The sequence below is a fragment of the Dermacentor variabilis genome, chromosome 2, assembly GCF_050947875.1.
Source record: "Dermacentor variabilis isolate Ectoservices chromosome 2, ASM5094787v1, whole genome shotgun sequence".
Taxonomy (NCBI): Eukaryota; Metazoa; Arthropoda; class Arachnida; order Ixodida; family Ixodidae; genus Dermacentor; species Dermacentor variabilis.
In genome coordinates this window covers 130770143-130796463 of record NC_134569.1, presented here as the reverse complement: position 1 = coordinate 130796463, position 26321 = coordinate 130770143, and the positions used below count along the sequence as shown (strand labels likewise).

Sequence of the window (26321 nt, the reverse complement as noted above, 5' to 3'; positions counted from 1 at the left end):
TTTTCTTTTCATTTCGGTGCTCTCGCCCCACAAAAGAAAAGGAAGTCATTGTTGCGGCGCAGGGAATTGTCGCATGATGAAAGTTCGATTTTGTTACTTCTTCTTTTGCGGAAAATAATGGGCCCCTGGATACTTCAGTTGCTGGATAGTCTTACTATATTATTTTGATACGAAATATATGGACACTCCAGACGCATTCCTACCTTCGCCATTGCCGTCATGTTCCATATAAAGCCCAGGGGCGATAACATCATGACAGCACGCCGCGTGCTGTATATTAGAGTGAAAGCGTAGGGAGTGGGATGGCATGGGTGATCCGACAACGGTGGCTCAGTCTTGTATGCGCAAGTGAGAAAAGCGGGGAGGAAGCGCGTCGCCTTCCGTCGCGCGCGATTCATCAGGGGAAGTGGAGGGAGGGGGAAGCGGACATTATGATTATGTGATCTGTGAATCTGTGATTGCGCAACAAGTTTATTTGCGTTCATTGACGCATTATATGCAGTGAGGTTTTCTTACATCAATCATCATCATCATCATAATCATCATCATCACCAGCCTATTTTAGGCCCACTGCAGGACGAAGGCCTGTCCCTGCGATCTCCAATTACCACTGTCATGCGCCAACCGATTCCCACTGGTGCCCGGGAATTTCCGAATTCATCACCCCACCTAGTCTTCTGCCGTCCTCGACAGCGCTTCCCTTCTCTGGGCACTCATTCTGTAACCCTAATGTCCCACCGTTTATGTATTCTACGCATTATATGACCTGTCCAGCTCCATTTTTTTTCGCTTAATGGCAATTAGGATATCGGCGATACCCGTTTGCTCTGTTATCTAAATCGCTCTCTTTCTGCCTCTTAACGTTATGCCTAGCATGCTTCATTCCATCACTCTTTGCGTGGTCTTTAACTTTTTCTTAAGCTTCTTTGTCAGTCTCAAAGTTTCTGCCTCATAAGTCAGCAGCAGTGAAATTCATTGATTGTACACCTTTCTTTTAAATGATAATGGTAAGCTTTCAGCCAAGAGCTGTAAATGTCTGCCGTATTGGCTCCAACCCATTTTTGTTCTTCTGTAAATTTCCTTGTCATGATCAGAGTTCCCTGTGAGTAACTGACTGAGGTAAACGTACTTCTCCACAGACTCTAGAGGCTGACTGGAGATCCTGAACTCTTGTTCTCTTGCCTGGCTATTTATCATTACCTTTGTCTTTCGCATGATATTCTTCAACCCCACTCTTACACTCTCTCTGTTAAGGTCCTCAATCATTTGTTGTAACTCGTCTCCAGTGTTACTGAATAGGACAATGTCATCTGCAAACCGAAGGTTGCTGAGATTCGTGGTTGATCCTTACTCCTAAGTTTGCCTAGCTTAATAGCTTGAATAATTCTTCCAAGCACGCAGTGAATGGCATTGGAGAGATTGTGTCTCCTTGTCTGACCCCATTCTTTATAGGTATCTTCATACTTTCTATTGTGGAGAATTAAGGTAGCTGTGGAATCTCTGTAGATATTTTCTAAGGTATTTACGTAAGCGGCTTGAGCTCCTTCATTACGTAATGCATATATGACAGCTGGTATTTCTTATAATTCAAATGCATCTTCGTAATCTATGAAAGCCATACGGAGAGGCTGATTGTACCCTGCGGATTTCTAGATTATCTGAATAATTACATGGATGTGATCCATTGTAGGAATCCCTTCCTGAAGCCAGCTTGTTGCCTTGGTTGACTAGAGTCCAGTGTTGTCCTTGCTCTATCGGAAATTATCTTGGTGAATATTTTATATAATACTCGGACTAAGCGAATGGGCCTATAATTTTTCAATTCTTTAACGTCTCCTTTACTGTGGATTAGTATAATATCTACATTCTTCCAGTTCTCTAGGACCCTCGAAGTTGATAGACACTTAGACACTTCGTATATGGAGCCGCCAATTTTTCAAACAATATGTCTCCTACATCTTTGAATAAATAGACTGTTATTCCATTTTCTCCTGCCAATTACCCCCGTTTCATGTCTTGCAAGACCCTTCTAACCTCATCATTACTTATAGGAGGAGTCTCTGCCACCTGTTTATTACTGCTTCGAATAGTGGTATCGTGGCTCCTCTGGGTACTGTACAGGTCAGCATAGAATTATTCCGCTACTTTTTGTGTACGTTCAATATTGCTGATGATATTACCATGCTTGTCTTTAAGTGCATACATTTTGGTTTGTCCTCTGCCAAGTTTCCTTCTCACTGATTTCATGCTGCGTCCATTTTTTACGGCTTCATCAGTCTTTCTCACGTTATAATTTGGAATATTTCTTATTTTCTCCTTGTTGATCAGTTTTCCCACTTTCTCGAATTCTATCTGATCTCTTGGGTTAGACACTTTCATTTTTTGCCGTTCCTTTATTAGGTTTTGATAGTCTTTAATAGGTCCTTTGTTACTTGGGAGAGCTTACCTACTGGTTGTATTCGTGCCTTACCTTCCACTTTAGTTGCTGCCTCTGAAACCAGCCTAGTTACAGTTCCATTCATTACTTCGAAGTCAACATCTCGCTGTTCTAAGGCTCTGCTATGACTGCACTTGACCCTACCTATCACTTCTACATCCTGCACAATGCTGCGATCGGCAGAAAATATGAAATCAATTTCATTTCTTGTTTCACCATTACGGCTTTTCAGGCCCTTTTTCTGTTGATACGCTTTCTGAAAAAGGTGTTCAGTATTCGCAGCTCATTACTTTCCGCGAATTCTACCAGCATCTCTCCTCTAACGTTCATAGAATCGACGCCGTAGTGGCCTGTTGCTTAGATACATAGATTTGATGGAGACTTATACGTTTCATTTGTCGATTGGGTGGATGTTTCATTTTCCCTTAATAATTAATTCTTTCTACCTGGCAGGTTTTCTCAGAACCATTACGCCAAACTTATACGCATATTTAAATATCTTGTTACAAGGTTTTGTGTATGCGTGCAGTGAACTTTGTTTCCAGTGGCACTTTGTTCCATTTATCAAGTTGCACCTTCGCATTTGTATATTCCATTGTATCTTCGCATTTCTAAAGTACGAGGGCGAGTGAAAGTGAGCAAACCCACACCGTGCAATAACGGTTCGGTTCATTATCTGCGAGGCACGCGGGTAGCACACAGGCATCTCTCATTTACGGTGAACATTACATTTCATTGGCCAATGGGAAGCGCTGGAGCAAACGGTTCAAAGAAGGACGTGAAAGTTTCAGAGGTGATTCAAGACAGAGTCAAAGCCACCATGCAATTACTCCCAACACAATTGCAGAGGTCGATGAGCTGATTAGACAAAAACGGAACATAAGCATCAATGAACTGGCAAAGCATGCGAACAGCTGTAAGAGTCCGGTTGAGACCATAATTCATGAACATCTCGGTTATCGGCTCTTGTGTGCGCAATGGATGCTCATGATTTTGAACGACCGCCAGATGACAGAGAGGTTCGGCACTGCCTTGACTCATCTGATTCGGTATCACAATGAAGGTGACGACTTCATGTCTACAATTTTGACCGGGAACAAATCATGGTGCCATTACTACAAGTATGAAACACGACGGGAAAGTTTAGAGTGGAAACGTTCGAATTCTCCACCCCCAAAGAAATCAAAGGTCGTCATTCCCATCGGAAAGGTGTTGTTGACTCTTTTTTACCGTCAGGGGCCATTACTGATCGGACTTGCTAAACCTGGAGATACTATCAATCGTTTCCGATATTGTGAAGCGCCGGATTGGCGGCGTGTCGCAATCAATAACAAACGACGTGAAAAATTGACAAATGGAGTCATCTTTCTATACGACAATGCCCGTCCCCACGTCTCTGATGTGGTTGACACAAAACGGGCAACGTTCAAGTGGGAAACGCAGCAACATCCACCATGCAGCCCGTACTTGTTGACTTGCGACATACCCATTTTGGGGCCATTGAAAAAATAGCTCAAGAGAACTAGATTCTTGTTCAACGATGGCGTGAAAGAATTACAGACTTACAGAACCCAAGGAGTTTATGAGACAGAAATCACGCGACTCGTTAGCCAGTGGGACAAATGTCTGAATGCTCATGAAGGCTACTTTTAAATAAAGTACCCCGTTAGCAATATATTCGCATTGGCTCACTTTCATTTGACTCACCCTCGTATATTTTGCAGAACTCTTGCTTTTCAAATGTGCTATCTGTTGCGACTATAATTCTTGTGCAATTACCCACAATACACGAACGATGGCAGCTGCTTCTGCGCAATACATTGGGACAAAAGCCCGGGCATTGAGGTTTGCACAAAAACGTAAACAAGGTTCTTGAATGACAAATTTTCATTATTATATTTGTCTTCAACTTGCTCATTCATGACCTCCACATTTTTCATATCAGCGGCATGCGCTGCTTTGCTGGTTTCGAACTGGTAGAGTTCTATAGTTCCTGTGATATTTTCTTTACTTATTAATTAGACACAAAACATGGAAGCATTGATATCACTTATTTGTCGCACAATTTTTGGGATTTACGAGTATATTCTTACATGAAAAAATGCATATTTTACATGTCTTGACAGTGCGTAGCGTTCAAGACTGCGTTTGCAGCATCTTTGGCAATGGCAATGCAGCTATTATTCGTGTATTTGATTCCTTGACAAATTCCATAACGCCGAGGCCGACCTGCAACATGAGCTGGTCCCAGGGTACGCCCGTCGATTTCACAGGCGAGTCCGTTCGCACACATGGGTACCTGGTACTTCAATGCATGGAATCTTTGGTGGCCGGAAGAGTAGACGCGCTGATTATCGAGCCGCCGGCATATATATCGGGGAGTGACATCTATAAACACCAAGCAGTTATTTAGTGGAGCCCCTTCGGAATAAACTGTTTGAATGAAATCGTAAGGTAATGCCAGATCCGCGTTGCAAATGTTCAATACGTAGCAAAGGACATTTAGTTTTCATTTGTAATAAAGAAATATGAAGCGAGAAAGTCTAGCACGTCGTTAAACTTACATTGCTCATGTCCCGCATATCCGCCGGTGCGAGCTTACGGTGGCAGAATAGATCGTCGAAAAAAAATACCAATTTTTTTTTCAATAAGGGAAATCATCTTGTTCGACACAACTGATACGACGCTGTAGTAGGCCAGACAACGCAAGCACAAACGCAGGGCTTTCTGGGCAGACAATCTCCCTCCTTGAGCGCTTGTCACGCAGTCTGGCATTTTCAACGATTTCACGAGAACAGAGAAGTCTGCCTTTTCAGATCCGAATTGGCGAAGAAACATGTGGTCCTGGATGGCATCTATGTTGAGGAGCCCATTCGACCTGGCTGCATACAACCTGGGTCGTGGTTTGCTCTCGCGCACCGTAATAGCTTCAATGTGGTTTCAGCTTAGAGAAGCCAAGCAAAACGGGTCGCAAAGGCACTTGAGCGTGCCATGAGTTTGTGTAAGGAACTAGAACGTGTGACAGAGAACCTGACGCTGAATCGCTTTCCCACACACACAAAAACGGATTGTCCACTTCCCCAGTTACATGTCACTCATTTGTAGGTAAGGTAGGAATCAACTGCGTATTTAGACAAGAGATGGCGCTACGTCTGCTTACGTTTAATATTACGTTTACTTTCTCGAACGTTAAACTCTTAATCCTCAAGAGACGCACACCCTAACGTGCCGTAAAGTGTTCGCGTTTAATGTACGTAAAACAAGAAACGCTAATCTAAAAGTGCTGTAAAATCTATACGTAGCTAGTAATTGTCACATGGCTATAGCACCTCAGCCAATGTTCTTCCTGTCTCTTACTCCGATGTTTCATTCTGTTTTTCACGCTTGCACTTTGATTAACCAAATGAACGGCCACTTGAAGTTTCAAAACCACCAATGAAAAATTTGCGAAGCGCTGCTCAGTCGGAGTTGTAAACGCTGCTTTAAGAAATATATTGTCGAGCCATATTTATACAATTTTGCACATGAGAACAACCGAAAGCGTAATTTGAAGGTACCGTCAGATGTATACGAAATTAAAGGGAACAAACTGAACCACTATGCAACGCATGCGATGTGCGCACAGACCTAGAAGCTTTAGCGCTGTTTTGCCAGCCGCCGGCGCCGCCGTCGCCGGCCAGTAAAACTCAAGCAGACAACATCCGCCCGTTGTGATCCATGACTGAGCACACAAAATTCATGCTATTTCCTCGTTCACTCAGTTTACCGCCGTACGTTTGCTCAGTAATGCGCCATTGCAGCATTCCACAATGCTCGTCTAGTCAGACCCTGGCGTGTCTTTCCGTGAGATACACTCCGACAGCAGTTTGCGCAACCAGTGGCTAAGGCAATTTCTAGTAAGAATTAAGCGCGACCAAGTTACCCTCTCATTAAACTTACATTGCTCAGGCCCCACAAATACGCCGGTGTGAGCCAACGGTGGCAGAATAGATCGTCGAGCAAAAATCCCAATTTTCTTTCAATGCGTAAAATCATTTTGTTCGACACAACTGATAGTAGGCTGTAGTAGGCCAGACGACGTAGTGTGAAGTGAGCACTTACAAAAAATGTACTTCAGGAAAGACCTAGCGAGCGGCTGCTGAACGGCGTCCACAGCTTGCCGACGAGATTCGGAAACACGGGAGAGCCCATGGGAACTAAAGCCAGCCGGCACACGATAGGCATGGCTTTGGTTACAGAGTGGAAAAAAACACACCTTCATTTCTTAGTCGGTATGCGTACTGTTTTCATAATACACCCTTGGTCAACTTCCGCCAGGACGTTCGTTGCCAAGCATGATAATCTTCGAGCACGTTTGAACGGAATGAGTTTAATGTGCGTGCACGAAGAAGTAGTTAACTTCATCCATTCGCAATAATTGGCCGACTCGGAATACGCACCTTTATTTCATATGCCAGTTTGAGCATGAGCGCCGAATTAGGAGTTCGTTGCCGTGCGCTCACTGGGAACAGAACCTTCCGAACATACAGGGGATGGCATCAACTCCTTTCTGCTTATGCTGGCAATACAAAGCGGACGCTTCTCCGCTTTCGCAGCGGCGGAGTCCACGAAGTCGCCTCGGATGAAGACGCACTTCACGCTTGCTTCCGAAAGTTATTTTTGTAGCTGAATACAGCTCAGCGTTACCTCGTCGACCTTGAATTATCTGACATCGCAGAAATCTCAGACAGAACAGGTTAGAATCGCACTAATTCGCTATTAAACCGCTACCTTTCCAAGCTGATGCTTGGGATAAAACGGAATCCGCACACACCAGTGCGAAGAGGAGAGCGGTGCGGTGCGCTGGTTCGAGCCTACGTTCCCCCTCGCCGATAAAACTGTCCATATAATGTCCCCGACCTTCTAAGCTCTTCCATGAATAAGCTCTTGCAAGCTCTCCCACCCCTTCTCTATCTTTATAACGTGACCGGTTTCAGCAACTTCAGACACGTGCACTTTTTTCCACTTTGACACTCCTAATGCAAACACATTACTAATAACGAAGCAATCAGTGTGAACCTACTCACCGGGGGTCCTTCGCCAACTGTCAAAAGCGTTTCTACAGTTCAGAAGCGCAATGACAATTTTGTGGCCTCGCGCATGCAAGTTACCGCTATTCCCACTAATGTAACGTTCACTAGGCTTAATGATTCGTGTTCCTCGGCTACACTACATGCAACAAGTCTAAATTTAGGCAACAGATGAAAGATGCACGCAGAAAAGATTGGCGCCACTTCGAACATACCATCGCAGAAGCAATAAGAGATGCCTACTGCTCCCTTACTTTGACAGCGAACCGCACATATTTAGACGTACAATTGGAGGGGCAACGCGCACTTCGATGACGAGTGGAAGGGAGATACAGGCGCACGAAGGTAGCTTGTCGCCTAAGAACGACATTGTGCACGCGGAAGAAAATTGTGTGAGCGAGTGAGTGAGTGAGTGAGTGAGTGAGTGAGTGAGTGAGTGAGTGAGTGAGTGAGTGAGTGAGTGAGTGAGTGAAAAACTTTATCAGCTCTAGGTTCGCTGGTCTTCTGAGGTCTTCAGATGGCTTCCTCTATCTTCTAGCACAACGGTCGGTTGCCCTTAGTCCAGGGCTCCGCTGGATGCTGCTGTCAGTTGTGCTCGCCGAATCAGACCTTCTTGGTCGACCTGGCGATCGCTGGAGAGCACTCCCTCCCATTGCTCCGCACTCGGGTTTGGTATAACGGGTACCACGTCTATCTTCTGGCATGCCCACGTTATGTGATACAGCGTGGGTGTTTCGTGGCACCAGGGGCATTTGTCATTGTACTGTGTGGGATAAATTTTGCCGAGTACGTTTAGGTTCGGGTACGAGCCCGTTTGTAGCTGCCTCCACGCGACAGAGTCCTCTCTGCTAAGAGAGTTGTGCGGTGGTGGATACCGCTTTCTGCAGCCCTTGTAGTAATTTAGTATCGCCGAATAGTCTTGGGGTACAGGTTCAGTCCCCTCGAGGTCGCCTACGTGGGGCGCTCGGTAATAAGTGTACCCTCGAGCTATCCTGTCCGCCTCTTGGTTCCCTGCCACTCCCGTGTGTCCCGGCGGCCATACTATCGTATGCCTAATTGGTTCTTTTTTTGTTTGTCGTTGTGTTATGGTGGTCTCCGGAGCGGAGTATGCGGAGCGCTCCGTGCAGCAAACGGCGTGCTCACAAACGGCTCACAAACGGCGTGCCGCAACAGCGTTGGAAATTCTTCTGTGAGTCACTGGATAATTCTAAACCATTGTCGCGTATCTGACGGACTAAACATCGCCTGCACTCTTCCCCGCATCCTTCCACAGCACTGCCGGGCACAACATGAAGTGGCGGATGATTTCTGCAGGTGAGTCTAAGGTGTTCCGGTCATCTCCAGCGGCGAAGGTGCGAGAGTCTTCCCGTTGTTTTGTCTCGCAGAAATGTACATTGCATTCACTATGAAAGCGCTTGCACGCATCTGCGGTAGCTTCTCGACGCTCATCCGCACCAGTGCCCGATGCCATCACTTAGCTGCTCTATGGTAAGCATGCAATGAGGCGGTGGCGCCGCTTCATGGGGCGGTGAGAAGGTAAGTATGTATGTTGTTGCAGCCGACGCATAGCGAAGCAGTGCGTGCGCTTAACTTACAGCTTCGAAATGTCTCGCACGAGCTTTTGCGTTGTTGGATGCTCGTACAATTATTTTTCCTGTCTACTGAGAACCATCTTTTTTTTCATTTCTCGACGTGATCATGCCTCCGCGGCCAGCGATAGTGGTGGATATGCAGTTTGCGCCACCTGAAGCGAGTGTTTGCTGACCATCGTAGTGCCTGTATACGCGCACTTCTAAACGTGTTTACTACTTGTTTCATTGCATTTAAGCCCTCGCTGAAATGAATGGAGCCCCACGACGTGCTTGAAAATTAATAGCGTCACTTCGTTGGGCGGTGAGACGTGAAAGAACACTGAGTTTTTGTCATTTGATTCAAACTGCTTGTTTGAAGGCGCCTTACGATCAAATCACTGCCTTGTTCGGCAGTGATTTTTACGTTCTAGACTCTTAAGTCTACATGTGCAACTAGTGATGCTGCACGTTTTCACTTTATAGAGATGGAACATTCGCTCTTGCAGTGTGCTCTTGAGATGCACCTCACATGATATAGCTGCGCAATAAAGATGTCATAAACGGAAACGTTAAAGAAAATACCACATCGAAAACAAAAAGAAACTTTATTCATGTTGAGTAAGTGTAAAATAGAGTGAGAGCTGCAGACAACACTGGCCTAATCTGATTTCCTAAAAGGGACCAGAGCAACGCCAGAAATTTATCCTGCTCATGTCACGACCGTAGCGTGCTCATAGTGAAATGCTGTTGCTTGCCATTAGTTTAAGCTTACGGTAATCACGAAAAGGGATTTCCATTCAATTTCTAACAGTCTAAACTACTACCGTTGCAAGCTTGCCTGGCGTACATTTTGAAAGAAAAAAGAAAAACTAACCAATAGCTAAGTGCGGGCCCATATGCAACATAAACAATTTCGTGAAGCTGTACATATTTCTTTTTAAAATTCGGATATCTTCTCAGGTAGCCAGCTGGTGCGCTTTCTATTTAGGCGTGCAATGCCACTTCTCGTGTACGTTCAGAAGCTTATGCGCGTCGCATAATCGCTCAGAGGGGGGGCAGAACCGTGAGAGGCACAACAGCTGTGCGCCTCGTGCGCTTGCGCACATTCCGTTTATCGATGAATTTGTGGAAACATTAATACAAATAGCATTGAGAAACGAGCACTCTTCCAAGTTCACGTACAAGTATACATAGAAATGGGTGTTTACGAACTTATACCGTGACAGCACCCGCTTCCAGGTCGACATTCGTGTGTGTGGAGGGCGCCTCCCATTGCAGGACACGCGACCCTCCGACTTTCACAACGTGGCCGCTCAGTCGCAATTTCCTCCTTTCTCAACACTTACTACCCCCCTCCCCCCGCCCCCTAAAAAAATCTATTCGTTGCACGCATGGCGAAATGTGGCTAATTTTAAGATCCCTAGCGTGCGCAAGCACATGTAAACGTAAGCGGCGAGCTGGTATCGGCTGCTGACGGCTGCACATTCACAAACGCCGGCGTGTCCGTTCGTGGATCGGCCTTGAGGCTACCGCCACGATTCGTACCGCCGGCTTTAGGTACCGCGCGCTTCCCCTAGCCCCCCTTCGACATGATGTTAGAAGGTAGCTGTTCAATTACTACCACCGCTCAAGGTGTAATTAAATTTTACTGCAGCACTGCTAAAAAAGTCGGATGCTAAATTTACTTAAATGAGGAAAGTCAACCTTTGACCTTGCATCATGTCGTCGTATTGCCTTGGCAAGTTGCACGGGAAAAATTATTGGTAAATATTATTCTCACATGGCTATATAGGTATTTTGAGTGTCATAAGGTTGTGTACTCTGACTCCATGGCAGGCTCATGGCCGGGGCGGGACATCAAATAACAACATCATTGATCTTAAAATGCCTAACGCTCATACAAGAGGTGCTGCTTCTTCACGTAAAAGACGCATAGTATAATGTCGCGTTTGAAGCGATCCTCGAGCCGTTGGAGACTGTTGTTATTTGTGGCCGAAAGTTTCAGTGGATTCGTTGCTATTTGAGGAGGCGATGCTTCTTTGTACAAACCGAAGACGATCGCTCTGACATCTACGTTAGTGATGATGGTGTCCCTCAGGGTGGAGTGTTGAGCCCTACTTTGTTTAACCTTACCATGGTCGGCCTTACTAAAATTGTGACAATTTATTAATATACGCTGCTGATTTTTTATTTTACTTCTATGGGAACCCGTCTTTAATCCCTCGCAAGTATTCATCAGGCGGCGCCCTAACTTGAACAGGGCTCTTGGACCGCCACCGAAAAGTGCGCATTAATAGCACTTACGCGCAACCCCATGACACCCAACCCTGTTTCTCTCAACGAGCAGCCTGTTTCATTCCAGACGCCTCACCGCGTCATAGGTGTCAGTGACATTGACTTTTTGTATATCCCACTGCCTCTACCTGAAGGTGACACTAACTTCCAATGCTCACGTACTAACGTTCTTGCGTAGACAATAAAATAGGGCAAGTCGGTGCGGTCCATGGTACAGCACTACAGAGATCTGTTTCTTTGCGCTACACATTGCCGGTTTCGCATCCTCGAAAGTTTGGAACGCCAGGCACTGTGCACGTGTCTTTGATTACCACGGCGTACCTCAACTCGTGCGGAAATTATTATCGCTTGAGGCCATACGAATCCGACATGCCTCACAGTTCACCGTCACAGTTGTCGAGTCCCCAAACCGCAGCGGTAGTGCAGTGTCTGGCGTTTCGCCCCTGAGCTCGGGTTTGAAGATTCAAGTCTAGCCTCGATGAACTCGTTCCGATGGGAGTGGAATGTAAAAACACTCGTGTGGCACGCAGAGCACGCACTAAAAAACCCGGGTGGTCAAAATTATTCCGAAAGCCTCCACTACGGGTTTCCTCATAATCAGATCGTGGTTTTAGTACATAAAACAGTAATGTAATAATAATAAATTTTATTGAACAAGCGAGCAAGCGAGAGTCTTCGCCCTAGGTGTGTGGTGTCCTGAATCCAGGAAGCCGTGGGCCCTGATCGTTCACCTCGCCCTGTCCACCACCATCATCCACCAACACAAGCTGGTCCTCAAGGTCGGGGTTGGTCAGCTGACCTCCCACGACGCTCGGTAGGTTCATGCGCGGTTGGCACCTCGGTGGCGTCGCACTCCCTTACCATGTGGCACAGGGTGCTTGGCACCTTCCAGAGCTTGCAGTTGAGTTCGTAGCGCGTAGGGTACGTCCTCTTTAGCAGGATGGCGTTGATCAAAAAGTTGGTCTGTACTTGGCTGTAGATAAGTGCTTCCTCACCGCTCAGGCTGGCGTGAGGGGGAGAACATACTTTCCTATTCACTTTCAGGCGCTGTAAGACGTCCACGCACTTCTTGAGGACGGCGTTCCCTTCCACGGCGTGCTCGGCATGCATGTCCGGATAGCCTCTCTCCGACGCGGCATTCCTCGCCAGGGTCTCCTGCATAGGGGTTCACACGACGTACATGTCTCGAGGGTTCTCGATGCATTTCAAGATGTTTAGAGTGTAGGCCGAGATACAACCTTCCTGAAGATATCTGCTGGCTGCCTGGAAATAACGGAAGTAGGACGTCCCGTTTCTTGTAGGTGGACGCGGTTTATTCCGCCGAATCCGGGTCGTTATTGGCAACCGAATCCGCCACCAGCTCGAGTCCTTTGCATTTCACGACAGTGATCGCGATCGCTTTCCTTCACGAGTACTTAGTTGCGTCTGCGAATGCAAGAACTATATTTTCTGCCTAGTCCCGAAAATCGATAATGCTGCATTACCGACGCAGAAACGTTAAGCCACAATTTCAGAAACTCGATAGAAGTTCAAAGGAAGTTGTAAACTTTAAACGATTAGTAGCAGTTGAACAAGGAATGGCGCTTTAAGCCAGCGTTTTGACAAGGGAATCCGCTTGTCGAAACGATGGCTTCAACCGACATTCCTCGTTCAGCTACTGCTCATCATATTCAAAACTGGTAATACATCAATGCTGCCTTTCATAGGGCTTTACGCCAGCAATAATGACTCTGTCGTCCTTACGACGCCTACGACAACCGCAAGCATGCCTCGCGATTCCAGGATTTACGAAAAGGACCTGTCACTGAAGAGTAACCGGACGAGAGATGGCGCTGCTAATAATAAACTCAAATTTCCACTGAGGGTCAGTCTCTACCACGGGCCTCAAAGAAACTGCGGTCATTTTTGCCTTATTAGTTCGAATCAAGTTTAAGATATCTCATTAGACGTCGTCTACGGCAACAGAACTTTTCCTTCTAGGTGCTACTATGAATTACATCTTAGAAGCTCAACCTCGAAAATTGGTAGTATGCTGCAACTCTAAGGCAGTCCTTCAGAGTTTGTTGTCAGTAATACGACACAGAACTGGTGAGCAGTTGAATCTGAGGGACATGGCATCGTGTCCTGAATGGCTGCGAAGTCACTGCGGCATTGTCGGTAACGACCTCGCTGATGCTGCTGCCCGGTGACTTTATAAGGAAGCCCAGGTAGTTCCCATACTCTAGTCCGAAACAGATGGGGCAACGGGTTTTCGTTTGGACGCAAACATTGTGCGACACCCAGAGTATTTTGAGCTTTCGCCTACACAGACCCTTCATTAAGGCTGCACGTGCCGTAACACTTTTCCATCAGTTATGCAACTTTACTGTGCCGCATCGTGTTAGGGCGGACCTTTAGTAAGTCCTTCTCGTTTCTTATTAAAATCGCCGATTCTGCTATGTGTGACTTGTGCAATTCTGAAGGGGGCGCTCATTCGGCATGGTTCCTCTGCAGAAGCTCCCTCCTACCTCGGCGTGATAGATAAAGGAAGACTGAAAAATATGCCTGCAATGCGAAAAGAAGAAAAGTTATGCAAGAAAATTTCCACACCGTCAGTGAATACGTGTAACTACTTCACATGGGTGGAACAAGTGGAATCATAGATAGCTATGTACAGATGGAGGTGCGCGTTGATCACGCAGAGAGCAACGAGAGCATTACTACAACATTTTAAGTCAACTGGTCTCTGCGGCAGCTTGTGAGCTTGGTGCTAGCATTGATGTATGCGCGCAACCACTGCTCCTTCTCACCTCTTCCCTCTCGCTTTGCTTCCCTGTATCCCCTTTTCCCAGTGCAAGGTAGCAAAGGGGAGGTGTGTATTGTTAGCCTCGATGCATTTTCTCTCCTTCTATCTCTTTCTCTTTTATTTGTTTACTTCGATTGTTTGTTTCGTTGTTTATTTGTACATAATGCAGCCCTACTATAGTGCTACAGCAAAGTGGGAAAAAGTGGGGAAGAGCAAGTGACCATAAACATGGAAAACACGAGCAAATAATTGAAGAAGTTGGATAGGCGAACTCTTAACATAAAAGAGCTTGTTTTCAACCCCCTACAAGTACAAAAAGCTATCTGCATGGTGGCTAAGAATGTGTACATTTGTCTTTAGGGATTCTCAAAGTTTGGCTTTAACAATAGTGCGTAGACAACAGATTAACAAAGCCACGACATTTCAACATAGACACCTTGCAAATACGTACCTGCCTTTCTTGAGCAGACACAAATACTACGGTCCTGCGTCACGGAGGGAACGTTAAGTACAAGTGCATCATCAATAAAGCCAGATCAACCGACGTTCATTTTCTTTCGCGAACCCCTGCAGCTATTCGGCAACTCTTTCGCCTCTACGCATGGTTACCGCACATATTCCTTAGAAGGAATAAGCGTGAGAGCAGCGCCATTGTTATACAAAACAAAAATGTATCAACGCAGGAACTCGGCACAGCCACTACTGTCTACGCGATGTGCGAAAAGCCAAGACGTAAAAAAAGTTGTCGGATGATAATAAATGACTTCGTGCGTCAAGGCAGCGGAAAATAACGACGGAACTCAAAAGCCGAACGGCGAGCGCACTAGTTTCACGCCGCGACGCCGACAGAGTGGCCAAACTTTCTCGCCACGCCGGCACTTTTCCGATGAAAACGACAGTCAGCGCAACAGCGCAACCGGCGCGCGAGACACGTCCAGAGGAATGATACTGAAATGCGGTAAAGGGAGCGGTTCCGCTGGCTTGAGGCGCGTGGCGGAAACTCAATCAGGAAAAGGGAACGCTGTGGAAGCGCAGTGCAGCCTCACGTTTCGAAAACACCGCGCCCAGACACGCACACACGCACACAAACGCACACACAAACACACACGCACACACAGACACGCACGCAGGCATGTAGCCCGGCGCTTGGAGATAGAATTCGAATTCGGTGATACCGCGGCAAGGAAAGAGAAATCAGAACATTGATAGCCCGGTTCTTTTCGATCGGGCTCGCACTGCCTGTTTGTTGCGCCCCCAAACTACCAACAATTGCTCTTGATAGGGCACTCACAACTTTCGAGATGTGCTTTGGCCTGTTCCGCATTTACTGGAATTTCCCGGCGACTCGGTCTTCTATATATTTTTTGTACACGTTTATTGCCGCTCTTACAGTCCCCAGAACACCTCCGGCATGTTTACCGAGGCATGAGCTTCCTCTGCTCCTTGTTACGTTAAGTGTCGGGATATACTATCGTATCGATGCACGGATCTATCGTAAAAACTGTGCAATTGCCACTGCCGCGCTCTTCCTGCATCTTCCACCCATTCCCCCCCTCCTCCACCTTTATTTTCTGTCGAATGATACGTTCGGTGAATTTTCAGGTGCAGCACGATCGCTTTTTTACCAATATCGATTAAACATAACCAAAATCTGGTTCTGGGCAACCACACCTAAAGCAGAGGGAATATAAAGGTGTATTTCAACTACAACTCATCTACTAAAACTAAATAATTAAATCATACAGCCGTAAACTAAAAAGCAACTTAAATCAGACCAAGCACTAAGTCCAAACCGAGTGCATAAGAAAAAGCTTTAAGGGACGTTGAAGCGAGAAATTGGTGTTATCCTTACCAGCAGAGGCTTCTCCTGGGCTGTGTTTTGAGCTGTGTAGATGATTACCATAGTAACTACGAGATCACAGCAACAAGCTATACCAAGGAGGTGCGAAATAAGTTGTTCCAAATGTCAAGCAAAGGAACGGCTAGCGCTTGTAAGGGAGGCAGGAAGGCCCTGCTTCCGTGGGTCCTTTTTCATTTTCTTTCTCTTCTATACGCGAGAGGAGATCGTTGCTGCCAGAATGCACATTCAGGTAGTTGATCTAGGCAACCACTATCACAAGACCACACTTATGAGTGATACTTAAAAAAGAAATGTTGGACAATTTTGTTCCTTTAGGTTTTGTAATAGGTGGCAGGTAAAAGGCAGGCGTAACAAGCAACTTAGGACAAGTTGTTGTAATTGTAGAATACAAAGCTAGGATAGGACTATTGACATGCTAAACCTTTCCGGCCCTGTTGGTGTAAACTAACGAAACTGCAGGAAACTGCTCACGCAATTCAATAAACGAAGTATAACAAAAAAGTTAAGCTTTCCATGCGAAATCATCATGGTCTTTAGGTAACTGCCAGAACTGTAGGTCAAATGGGTCAAGACAAACATTGTTGTGCGAAAAAAAAAACCGACAGTAAAGCAGCAACATCCTTCGTTCCACTTTAGGACGCCGTCAGTGCCAAAAGAAACAAGGTATGTGGCTTGACAATTTTGTGATAATAGCGGGTAAACAAAATAAATTAGGCTTGATAATTTTGCGATAATAGCTGCTAAACAAAATAAATGAGCAAGGTCGTTTTAGTGGGTCATATAACAGCTTGTATGGTGGCGTGAAAATTTGACGTCACCAAGGCTCAGTTTAGTTTGGTTTGGTTTGGTTTGGTGCCTGCGGATATGGCTCAACCCACCACGGGGGATCGGCCATGAATTGGATTGTGGTGGCTTAAAAGGGACGAACACTTAAATACAATTTTGTAATTTAGAAAGGACATTAAATGAATACTAATCGTTATTATCAATTTTCAGGCTGTATTTAAAATTTGAAGTTAACATTTTTGTGTACATATTCAGGAAAGTAAGACAATGAAATTAACGTGACAGTCTCTTTGTTTCACTTACGAAATTAAATATGGCATCAAATATGTTCCTAATCCAGTGCCCTAGTGCTGACGCCGCAAGAGACAGTATCACAGGGAGCGTAATGCTCAATCCAAGTTGGCGAAGCGGACCTTCTAGAAGTCGCTTTCTGTGCACGTCGAACCTGCGGCACGCTCTGAAGAGATGTTCCATAGTTTCAGGTTCGTCGCAATAAAAATAATGGGGGGAAGGTGCCAAAGCAGACCTGTGTGAATGAAAATTAAGCATTGGCATTAGGCAACGCATTCTCGTGAATAAAACGTCAACCTTTCTTGTTGAACACCACCTGCTATGCTAAGTGAATATAAGGTGCTGAAAATCGATGTTATTTAATACGCATGATTTATCATGTTCTTCTTGAACACAATATGTTCTAAATCTTGCCGCCGTGATGTATGCCGAAGGTTTAATGATCCTCAGTACCGGGCCTCTAAGAGATACCGCCGCTAGTGCGTCTGCTGACTCATTTAAAGTGCAGGGCTCATTGGTTGTAAGATAGTGACATGGAGTAGTCACTTCATTTTCTTCCTTCTCTTTCCCTAACTGTTTTCTACAAACATAATGCGCTTTTTTGTAGTTTTAAAGCACATTTACTCGTTCGGAACTACTATTTAGCTGAATATGTGATATAACCCCATACGACATTCAGGCGCATGAAGACTATTGATCGATAAAAACAAGGACTCATTGAGCTCGTGTACGCAACCTGTTCACTAGATGAAGAAGAGGAAAATCGCTTCAAGGAGCTTGGCCTACGAATATAAAGTCAATTGGAAATTTTGATTGCAAAGTAAATTAGGAAAATTGATCCCTTTCTAATGGCATGTCGTCGATTTAGAAATCAGGGGAAGAAAGTAGAATTTTCATTCCGAACATTGGGTACTTCTTTAAGTACTCAAAATATCCTCTCCTTCGGGGCTTCTTCGTGGGGCTTTCGCCACAGGAACATCTCCGTGACCATTTGTGACTATCTCTGTAACACTAGAAGGCTACCATGTTAATTCTCGAACTTAATAATTGGATAGATGATCAGATCGCTGATTGTGTCTTGGAAATTCGAATATTCTAATTGCCGAACTCTGTTGAGTGAGCCTAGCTTAGCGGGTATCTTTGAGGAACTATCAGACATTGTTTGGGATATCATGGGCCTTAGTGAGATTAGAACTGGTGAGGCTTATATTTGCTGAATAACAGACATGGTCCTCTGCTATAGAGGTCTCCCAGCTAAGAAGCAATACGGGGTAGGAGTCTTAATCCATAAGGACATAGTGGGTAACATCGACGAATTCTACAGCGTTAATGAGAGGGTAGCTGTAGTCGTAATCAAACTTAATAAGAGGTATATATTATAGCTAGTACAAGCCTAAGCTCCAACTTACAGTCACGACGATGAAGTAGATCAGTTTTATGAACATTTGAATTAGCGATAACAAAAGTGCAAACTCAACATAGTATAGTAATGGGCGACTTCAATGCAAAAGTGGGGAGAGAGAGAAGTGGTTCTTGTAGGGAAAGAGGAAAGGCTGGCACTATCTTCTGCAACCCTTGCGGGAGCACGGCTCAGCGACAGCAGGGGGAGGGATATGGGAGTGAAGGAGATAGATGGAGGGAGAAAGGTAGAGAGTCGCATGGCAACAGCGTCGCAGTCCGGCCTGGAAGGCCCAGTGGCTTCGACCGCAGGAGTGGATTGGTGATAGACCATAGGAGGTGGCACAGCAAAAGCGGAGTTGAGGTGGATCAGGAGGCCCGAGGTGGTCAATAGCCGTTAGGCTGTTCGTCTTTGAATAAATTTCCTAGAGTCAAAAAGCAAGCTGGTGAACAAGCAATTGGCAACTACGACGTTGACTTTAGGAACGCTAGAGAAGAGATGCTGGTAGAATTCTCAGAAAGGAATAAGCTTCGAATAATGAACACCTTTTTCAGGAAGTGTAGCAACGGAAAGTGGACCTGGAAGAGCCGTAATGGTGAAACAAGAAATGAAATTGATTTCATACTTTCTGCTTATCCCAGCATAGTGCAGGATGTAGAAGTTATAGGTAGGGTAAAGTGCAGTGATCATAGGTTAGTGAGGGCTAGGATTCACCTCAGTTTGAAGAGAGATAGTGTAAAATTGGTCTAGAAGAAGTAGGTCAACCTAGAAACAGTAAGGGTAAAAGCAGACAAATTCAAGCTGATACTTGCAAACAATTATGCACTTTTAGAACAGAGAGATGATCACATAGAGGTAATGAATGAAACCGTAACTAGGCTGGCTTCAGAGGCAGCCATTGAAGCGGGAGGCAGGGCTCCAAGACAAACAGTACGCAAGCTCTCCCAAGTAACAAAGGACCTATTAAAGTAACGACAAAGAATGAGAGTGGCCAACTCAAGACAGAAGATAGAATTCGCGGAACTCTCAAAACTGATCAAAAAAGGCCGAAAGAAATGATATTCTAAACTATAACGCGAGAAAGATTGAAGAAGCCATAAAATATGGACGCAGCCTGAAATCAATGAGAAAAAGCTTGGCATAGGAAAAACCAAGATGTATGCACTGAAAGATAAGCAGGATAACATCATCAGCAATCTCGAAGATACAGTAAAAGCAGCGGAAGAATTCTATACTGACCTGTAGAGTACCCAGAGGAGTCAGGATACCTCAACTAGAAACCGTAACGAACAGGATACAGAAAGTCCTCCCATAACTAGCGATGAGGTCAGAAGGGCCTTGCAAGACATGAAACGAGGAAGGCGGCATGAGAAGATGGAATAACACTCGACTTAATCCAAGATGAAGGAGACATAATGCTTGGAAAACTGGCGGCTATTTATACGAAGTATCCCAGAAAAACGGAAGAATGTAAACATTATACTGATCCACAAAAAGGGAGAAGTCAAAGGATTGAAAAATTATAGGCTTACCAGCTTACTCCCAGTATCATATAAAATATTTACCTAAATAATCTCCAACAGAATAAGGCCCACATAGGAATTTAGTCAACCAAGGGAACAAGATGGTTTCACGTAGGGGTACTCTACAATGGACCATATCCATGTCATTAACCAGGTTATCGAGAAATCCGCAGACTACAATAAGCCTCTCTATATGGCTTTCATAGATAACGAAAAAGCATTTGATTCAGTAGAGATACCAGCAGTCATAGATGCATTACGTAATCAAGGAGTACAGAACGCTTACGTAAATACCTTGGAAAATATCTGCAGAGGTTCCACAGCTACCTTAATTCTACACAAGAAAAGCAGGAGGATACCTATAAAGAAAGGGATCAGACAGGGAGACACAATCTATCCAGTCTTATTCACTGCGTGCTTGGAAGAATTATTCAAGCTATTAGACTGGGAAGGCTTAGGAGTAACGATCGACGATGAATATCTCAGCAGCCTTCGATTTGTCGATGACATTGTTCTATTCAGCAAGAATGGAGACGAGTTACAACAAATGATTGAGGGCCTAAACAGATAGAGCCTAAGAGTGAGCTTGAAGATTAATATGCAGAAGACAAAGATAATGATGAATAGCCGGGCTAGGGAACAAGAGTTCCGAATAGCCAGTCAGCCTTTACAGTCTGCGAAGTAGTACGTTTACCTATGTCAACTAATCACAGGGAACCCTGATCGTGAGCAGGAAATTCATAGAAGAATAAAAAAAGGTTGGATCGCATATATGGCAGACATTGTCAGCTCCTCACTGGAAGCTTACCATTATCACCAAAGAGGAAGGTGCACAATCAGTGCATTTTACCAGTGCTGACATATTGGGCAGAGACTTGGAGACTGACAAAGAAGCTTGAGAAGAAGCTAAGGACCTCGCAAAGAGCGATGGAATGAAGACTGCTAGGCATAACCTTGAGAGACAAAGAGAGCGGTTTGGATCAGAGAGGAAACGGGTATAGACGATATCCTGATTGACATCAAAAGAAAAACATGAAAGTGGGCAGGTCATGTACTCCACCGGTTAGATAACCGTGGGACCATTAGGGTTAAAGAATGGGTTCCAAGAGAGGGGAAACGCAGTCGAGGACGGCAGAAGACTAGGTGGAGCGATGCAATTAGGAAATTCGCGGGTGCTAGTTGGAATCGGTTGGCACAGGACAGGGGTAATTGGACATCACAGGGAGAGGCCTTCGTCCTGCAGTGGACATAAAACAGGCTGATGATGATGCCGATGATGAATACCAGCCATAAAAGAACAACATTTGCTGCTTATATATGATAAGAAATAATTGTTTTATTTCGGTATCAGCCGCGTAAATATATTTCATAATGAACATGAACGTCATACTTCACCCTGATCTCCTTTTCCGTTTAGGTTTTCCTCTCTCCCCTTCGCTTTGACCTTTAACCGTCGGCTTCTTCGTCAACCTCCGTGGTGGGTAAGTGCCACAAGTGAGGAGCAAGCAAGCTACGAAGTCCGCTATGTGGGTACAAACCAAGGTTTGAGGCAACAGCAATAACAACATCATCGAGCTCTCATTGCGGACGGCGGTTTAGAACAGCAGGTCTCGGCACCTGTCAAGACTCCTTTTTTTTGTACAGTTTTAATTACTTATTTGAACATTGCAACACCCAAAAACGCTTGGAGGAAATTAAATGCCCACTTTTTGAACGCTTGTAACTTATATAAAAAAGCTATACTTTATTTAAGGAATACTGCCTGTATTAATTTACACCCTTTGAGCCCTGGCGTCATCATTTGGCATCATATACATAACTTTGCTCAAAATTGATAATTTTCAATATTTTTGTACGATGCTTCTAAAGGCTTTTTCATACTAACAAGGTCAAGAAGAAATTCATGGGACTGCATTATTCATACGGGGACGGATTACGAGCGAATCTGTTTAGGCTGCATAAATGGGCTGCATACATTATGAATTCAAGTGTTCTTTTTTTAATACGACACCACTCTACGCCGACACATGCACCACCGCGGTCACCGCACCTTCCATGCATCTGCCGCAACCGCTGCTGCAGCCGCGCCGGCAAGTCTGACGCGCGTGACGTCACAACCACAGAAGCGCAGGCCCAATGCACAATCGCCGTCGTTACGTACAACCGCTGCTGCAGTTGTGGTGACGGCGCATGTATCCGCAATGTATCCACAAACTGTAACTGCATTGAATAAACAATTCAAGGACACTGTGATAGCCGTACGAGGAGAGAAATCAACGAAACGGCAAAAACAATGAGTATGAGCGCAAGGAATGGTGTGAGGGATAAGAAAGAAGAAATGAAAGTACCTGACTGCAGGGAAACTTCAGTTCTCTAGAGGCAGTACTTTAGAGACAAGAAATGCCTTCCGAGTAAAGATACTCAGGGGCTTCATTCCCATAGGTGTTCGTTCGTAAGAACACTTTACCTCTGGCCAGCCACCTTCGCGAATCAGGATGCCCAGCTACCCGATTCGCTTGAATTCGCTCTTGCGAACACTTCTAGCTTAGGAGTTGGTTTGCGAATACGGGCCGGGGCTGCTAAATAAAGAACGGCGTGATCTGACGTATAGCCAAGTGCCCATCCGGTTAATTGTGTAGCAGTTCCCCGGGAAGCCCATGTTGGCGCCTCACTTTTCGCCGTTCTTGTAATCCGACATGCTCCTCGACTATTTCTAACTCAGACAGCTGTCGTGACACTAATATGCATGCTCCTTGGGGAGCATACTCTGTGGCAGCAACCTGCTTTCTGACTCTGACGAGTCTGGTACTAGCACCTGTGAAATTTACGCTCTCACAAGAGCCGACGCTTGCTATGTAGCTGCAGTTGACACACATCTTTGGAACCAACTGTAGTCGCCGCTTCCACGACGCATCGACGTCCTGTCACGCCGTCATCGCCGCGGAACTCCTGACTACAAGCGATTCCCATTTTGAATTAGGCATTTTGTCCTATGCTGGATGTTCGTGTGGCTGCGATGCCGAGAACGTAGCCACCTACTTTACGACTGTCCCAAGCACATCGCACATAGTCAGCGCCAGGAATAGAAACACGCGTCGCGGCATAGCTTAGTTTAGCTTAGTTGTAGCTAAGCTCGATGTCACTGTTTCGATGCCGGTTGTGGCGGCGGCCGCGTTTAGACGGAGGCAACTTGCAATATATATATATATATATATATATATATATATATATATATATATATATATATATATATATATATATATTTCGAACACGAACTCCGCTTACTTGACTCCTGTCGCCCTTCTTCACTCGCCAAGGCGTTGGGCCCACGGCCATCGAAAGCGGGGCATCACTTCAACGATCTGGAAATGCTGGCGCGCGGGACGAACACGTACTGCCCTGGTCTGTGTCTGATTGCGAGAGGTTCATTCTTGCGCCTGCATGAAACACGTTAGTACATTCTTGGATTGTAGCGCGAAATTACACACACACGCCGACTACAAGCAGACAGGACGAGCGCTATCCTTTTGCATGTTCGTATACATTAAACATCTGCGGATTTTGTTTTAATTCAAACTTTTCTTAGGAGAAGTTGCACCCTTAGTGTCGCTGCATTTTCTTCCATTTTATTTAAATAACACATAGTGCCAAAACTTAGAATTTTTGTTTAACACTTATCTTTTCATAATAACAAAAGAAAAGGTACCGTCGCCTGCAAACAGCCGCCAAAACTCATCTCATTACTTCCAACAAAGCCGCAATCAGTATCACCGGCCCCTGTGCAATAACGCGCACCGTCAGGCGTATGCGTACATACGTGTGTGCACTGAGTGTTCAACGTAACAGTAACCGTCATCAAAGTTGGTTGATCGTCGCTATTACCTCACTTACTGTTCCACCATTTCTTGGTTTGTGCCTCGTATATTGCTTCGAAGTTAATTCCGTTTTGAACCTGCAGTAGAAAGTTGGAGTAACGATGATGTAGACGAATCCTTCTTTTTTAAAGCTAAATGCTCTTCTTAAGATTTTTGCGCCTCAGTGTTCGCCACGTTCTCTCGGTAGTATGACAGGTTCACGGGGCCTGTCAACAATGCCTGAAACGGGGCTCCATGACGGAGCTGCAAATACGCAAGGAGAGGTGCACTCTGCACCGGAACCGCTATTTCCGTGAAAGCCCGCGGCCCGTGGATACTCTGTGTGCGCGCTCGCCTTAAAATTTTTGTTATCTTGTTCTCTACTTGCTCGTAACGTGTCCTCGAGTGAAAAACAGGGCTTCATGCTGTATTCCTGTCGTGGGCGCAGCACGTCTAATCATCGTAATGGTTCCCTGACAGATTTGAAATTTTTCCCGTCAGCAAAAACAAAGGCTCTCTGTGTTACCAAGGTCCTTTGAATTTGCCCATTTAGTAGATTGCTGCCTGTGCGTGGAAATTTCTAGTTTTTCTTTTTATATGTGTCAGTATACGCCTCTGTGAAGACTCCTTTCCACGCCGCACCTCTATTGTGTATCAGTGCACTGATTCGACGCTCCTTCGTCGAATTCATTCGCGAACTGATAGCATTTTGCCCGTTTAACAGAAAACTGCACGGCAACAGAAAAAAAGATCTCAGTTCGTAGAACAAAGCCAAAGGCAATGACACTGACGCATACTTTCACTCTGCATATGCGAGTGGCTCTGCGCCAGATATTCCTTCTTTGCCCGCCGTGGTGGCTTAGTGGCTATGGCATTTCGCTTCTAAGTACGAGATCACGAGATCAAGTACCGGCCGTGGAGGCCACATTTATATGGGCGCGAAATGTAAAATCGCCCACGTGCTGCTCATTTTGTGCACGTGAAAGTTCCCCAGATGGTCAGAATTAATCCGGACTTCACCCCACCACGGCGTGTTTGCTAATGAAATCGTGAAATTAGCCCTTGAAACGTCAGATATTTTTAACACAATATTCTTTCTTATATTCAAAAGGTCACTTCCACTTCCTCTGTTCCTAAAACTAATGTTTCTCGTACTTTTATTGCTAATGTGAATTTTCTTCATTTTCCCTGCCTCAGTCATTTTTCCGAACTTTCTATTTTGCTCTAAAATAAGGAGGAGGAGGAGGAAAGAGAAAAGAAGAAGGCAGGGAGGTTAACCAGAATAACGTCCGGTTGGCTACTCTACACCGGGGGAATGGGAAAGGGGAAAGCAAAGGTCACAGGGAGAGAGAGGAGGGAAGGAAAGAATGAAATTGTGGCAAGTTCGCTGACGCGTGCGGTTTTACAGAAATTGCCGTAATAGTCACAGGTGGTCGCACAAACCCGTCGTCCTTAAGAAACACAAAAGTGCCTTCACCGCTTTATGGGCCGACGGGCGATGGGGGCGGTGTTCCAGCAGCACCTGCACAGGAAGCGGCCGATTGTCCAGTTTTTGGAAAGCTTTGGCAAGTTCTTGTCGCTCTAGGGCATATCTTGGACAGTGGCACAGCAGGTGGTCGATGTTTTCTTCGGTGCCACAGACCTCGCATGCTGCACTGTCAGTCACCCCAATTAATGTAGAGTATGCCTTTGTGAAGGCCACTCCTAACCAAAGGCGACAGAGAAGCGTAGCTTCACGTCGAGGAAGTCCGGGTGGAGGTCTGAGCTGCAGGGAGGGGTTTAGTCGATGTAGTCGTGTAAGTCGTAAGTATTGCGAGTTCCACTCGGTCACTGTGAGGCTACGTGCCAGGTGTCGAAGCTGCCTTGCAGCGTCAGTCCTCGAAAGCGGAATCGGAATGCTGTGCTCTTCTTGATGAGCTGTGCGAGCAGCGTTATCGGCGGACTCATTGCCACTGATTCCACAGTGGCCAGGCCACTGAAAAACGACTTCGTGGCCTTTTTGTTGGACATCGTGGTGAAGTTTCACGACTTCGTATGTCAATTTGTCATGACATCCGTGTCGGAGAACTGACTGCGTGCACTGTAATGCCGGTTTTGAATCACAGAACACAGCCCATTTTCTGGGTCTTTCCAAAATAAAGTGTTTAATTACGGTCTTGGGCCAGTATTCCTCAGAGGCTCTCACGTTGGAATTGTTCTTGGAAGAAAATTCCAGTGAATCTCGATGCTGGACACATTCTTAGCAAAGGTGGCCAAAAAAATTGCAAGTGAGCGCTTACGAACACCAGAGCGCAGTAAATTCAGCTTCTGACATATGACAACACAAGCATAGAAGGAACAGAAAAGCTCTTGTCAAAGTATAATATAGACGGAGTAAGACCGAGCAAATTCGGGACAATTCCCGAAACAAAGAATGCCTTAAAAAGAAGTGCTGGCTTGGTTCTATTCAT

General features: G+C 45.5%; 1 protein-coding gene across 1 annotated transcript in view; it reads right to left on the bottom strand.

Moving 5' to 3' along the window:
• Positions 1 to 12052: 12052 nt before the first annotated feature.
• Positions 12053 to 26321, bottom strand: part of LOC142570446 (uncharacterized) — a 73644-nt gene continuing 59375 nt past the window's right edge. The window contains exons 2-3 of the mRNA XM_075678830.1: positions 12234 to 12527; positions 12053 to 12166 (exon numbers count right to left, since the gene is read on the bottom strand). Coding sequence (XP_075534945.1) covers positions 12053 to 12166; positions 12234 to 12527 — 408 coding nt within the window. The remainder of the gene's footprint in view (positions 12167 to 12233; positions 12528 to 26321) is intronic.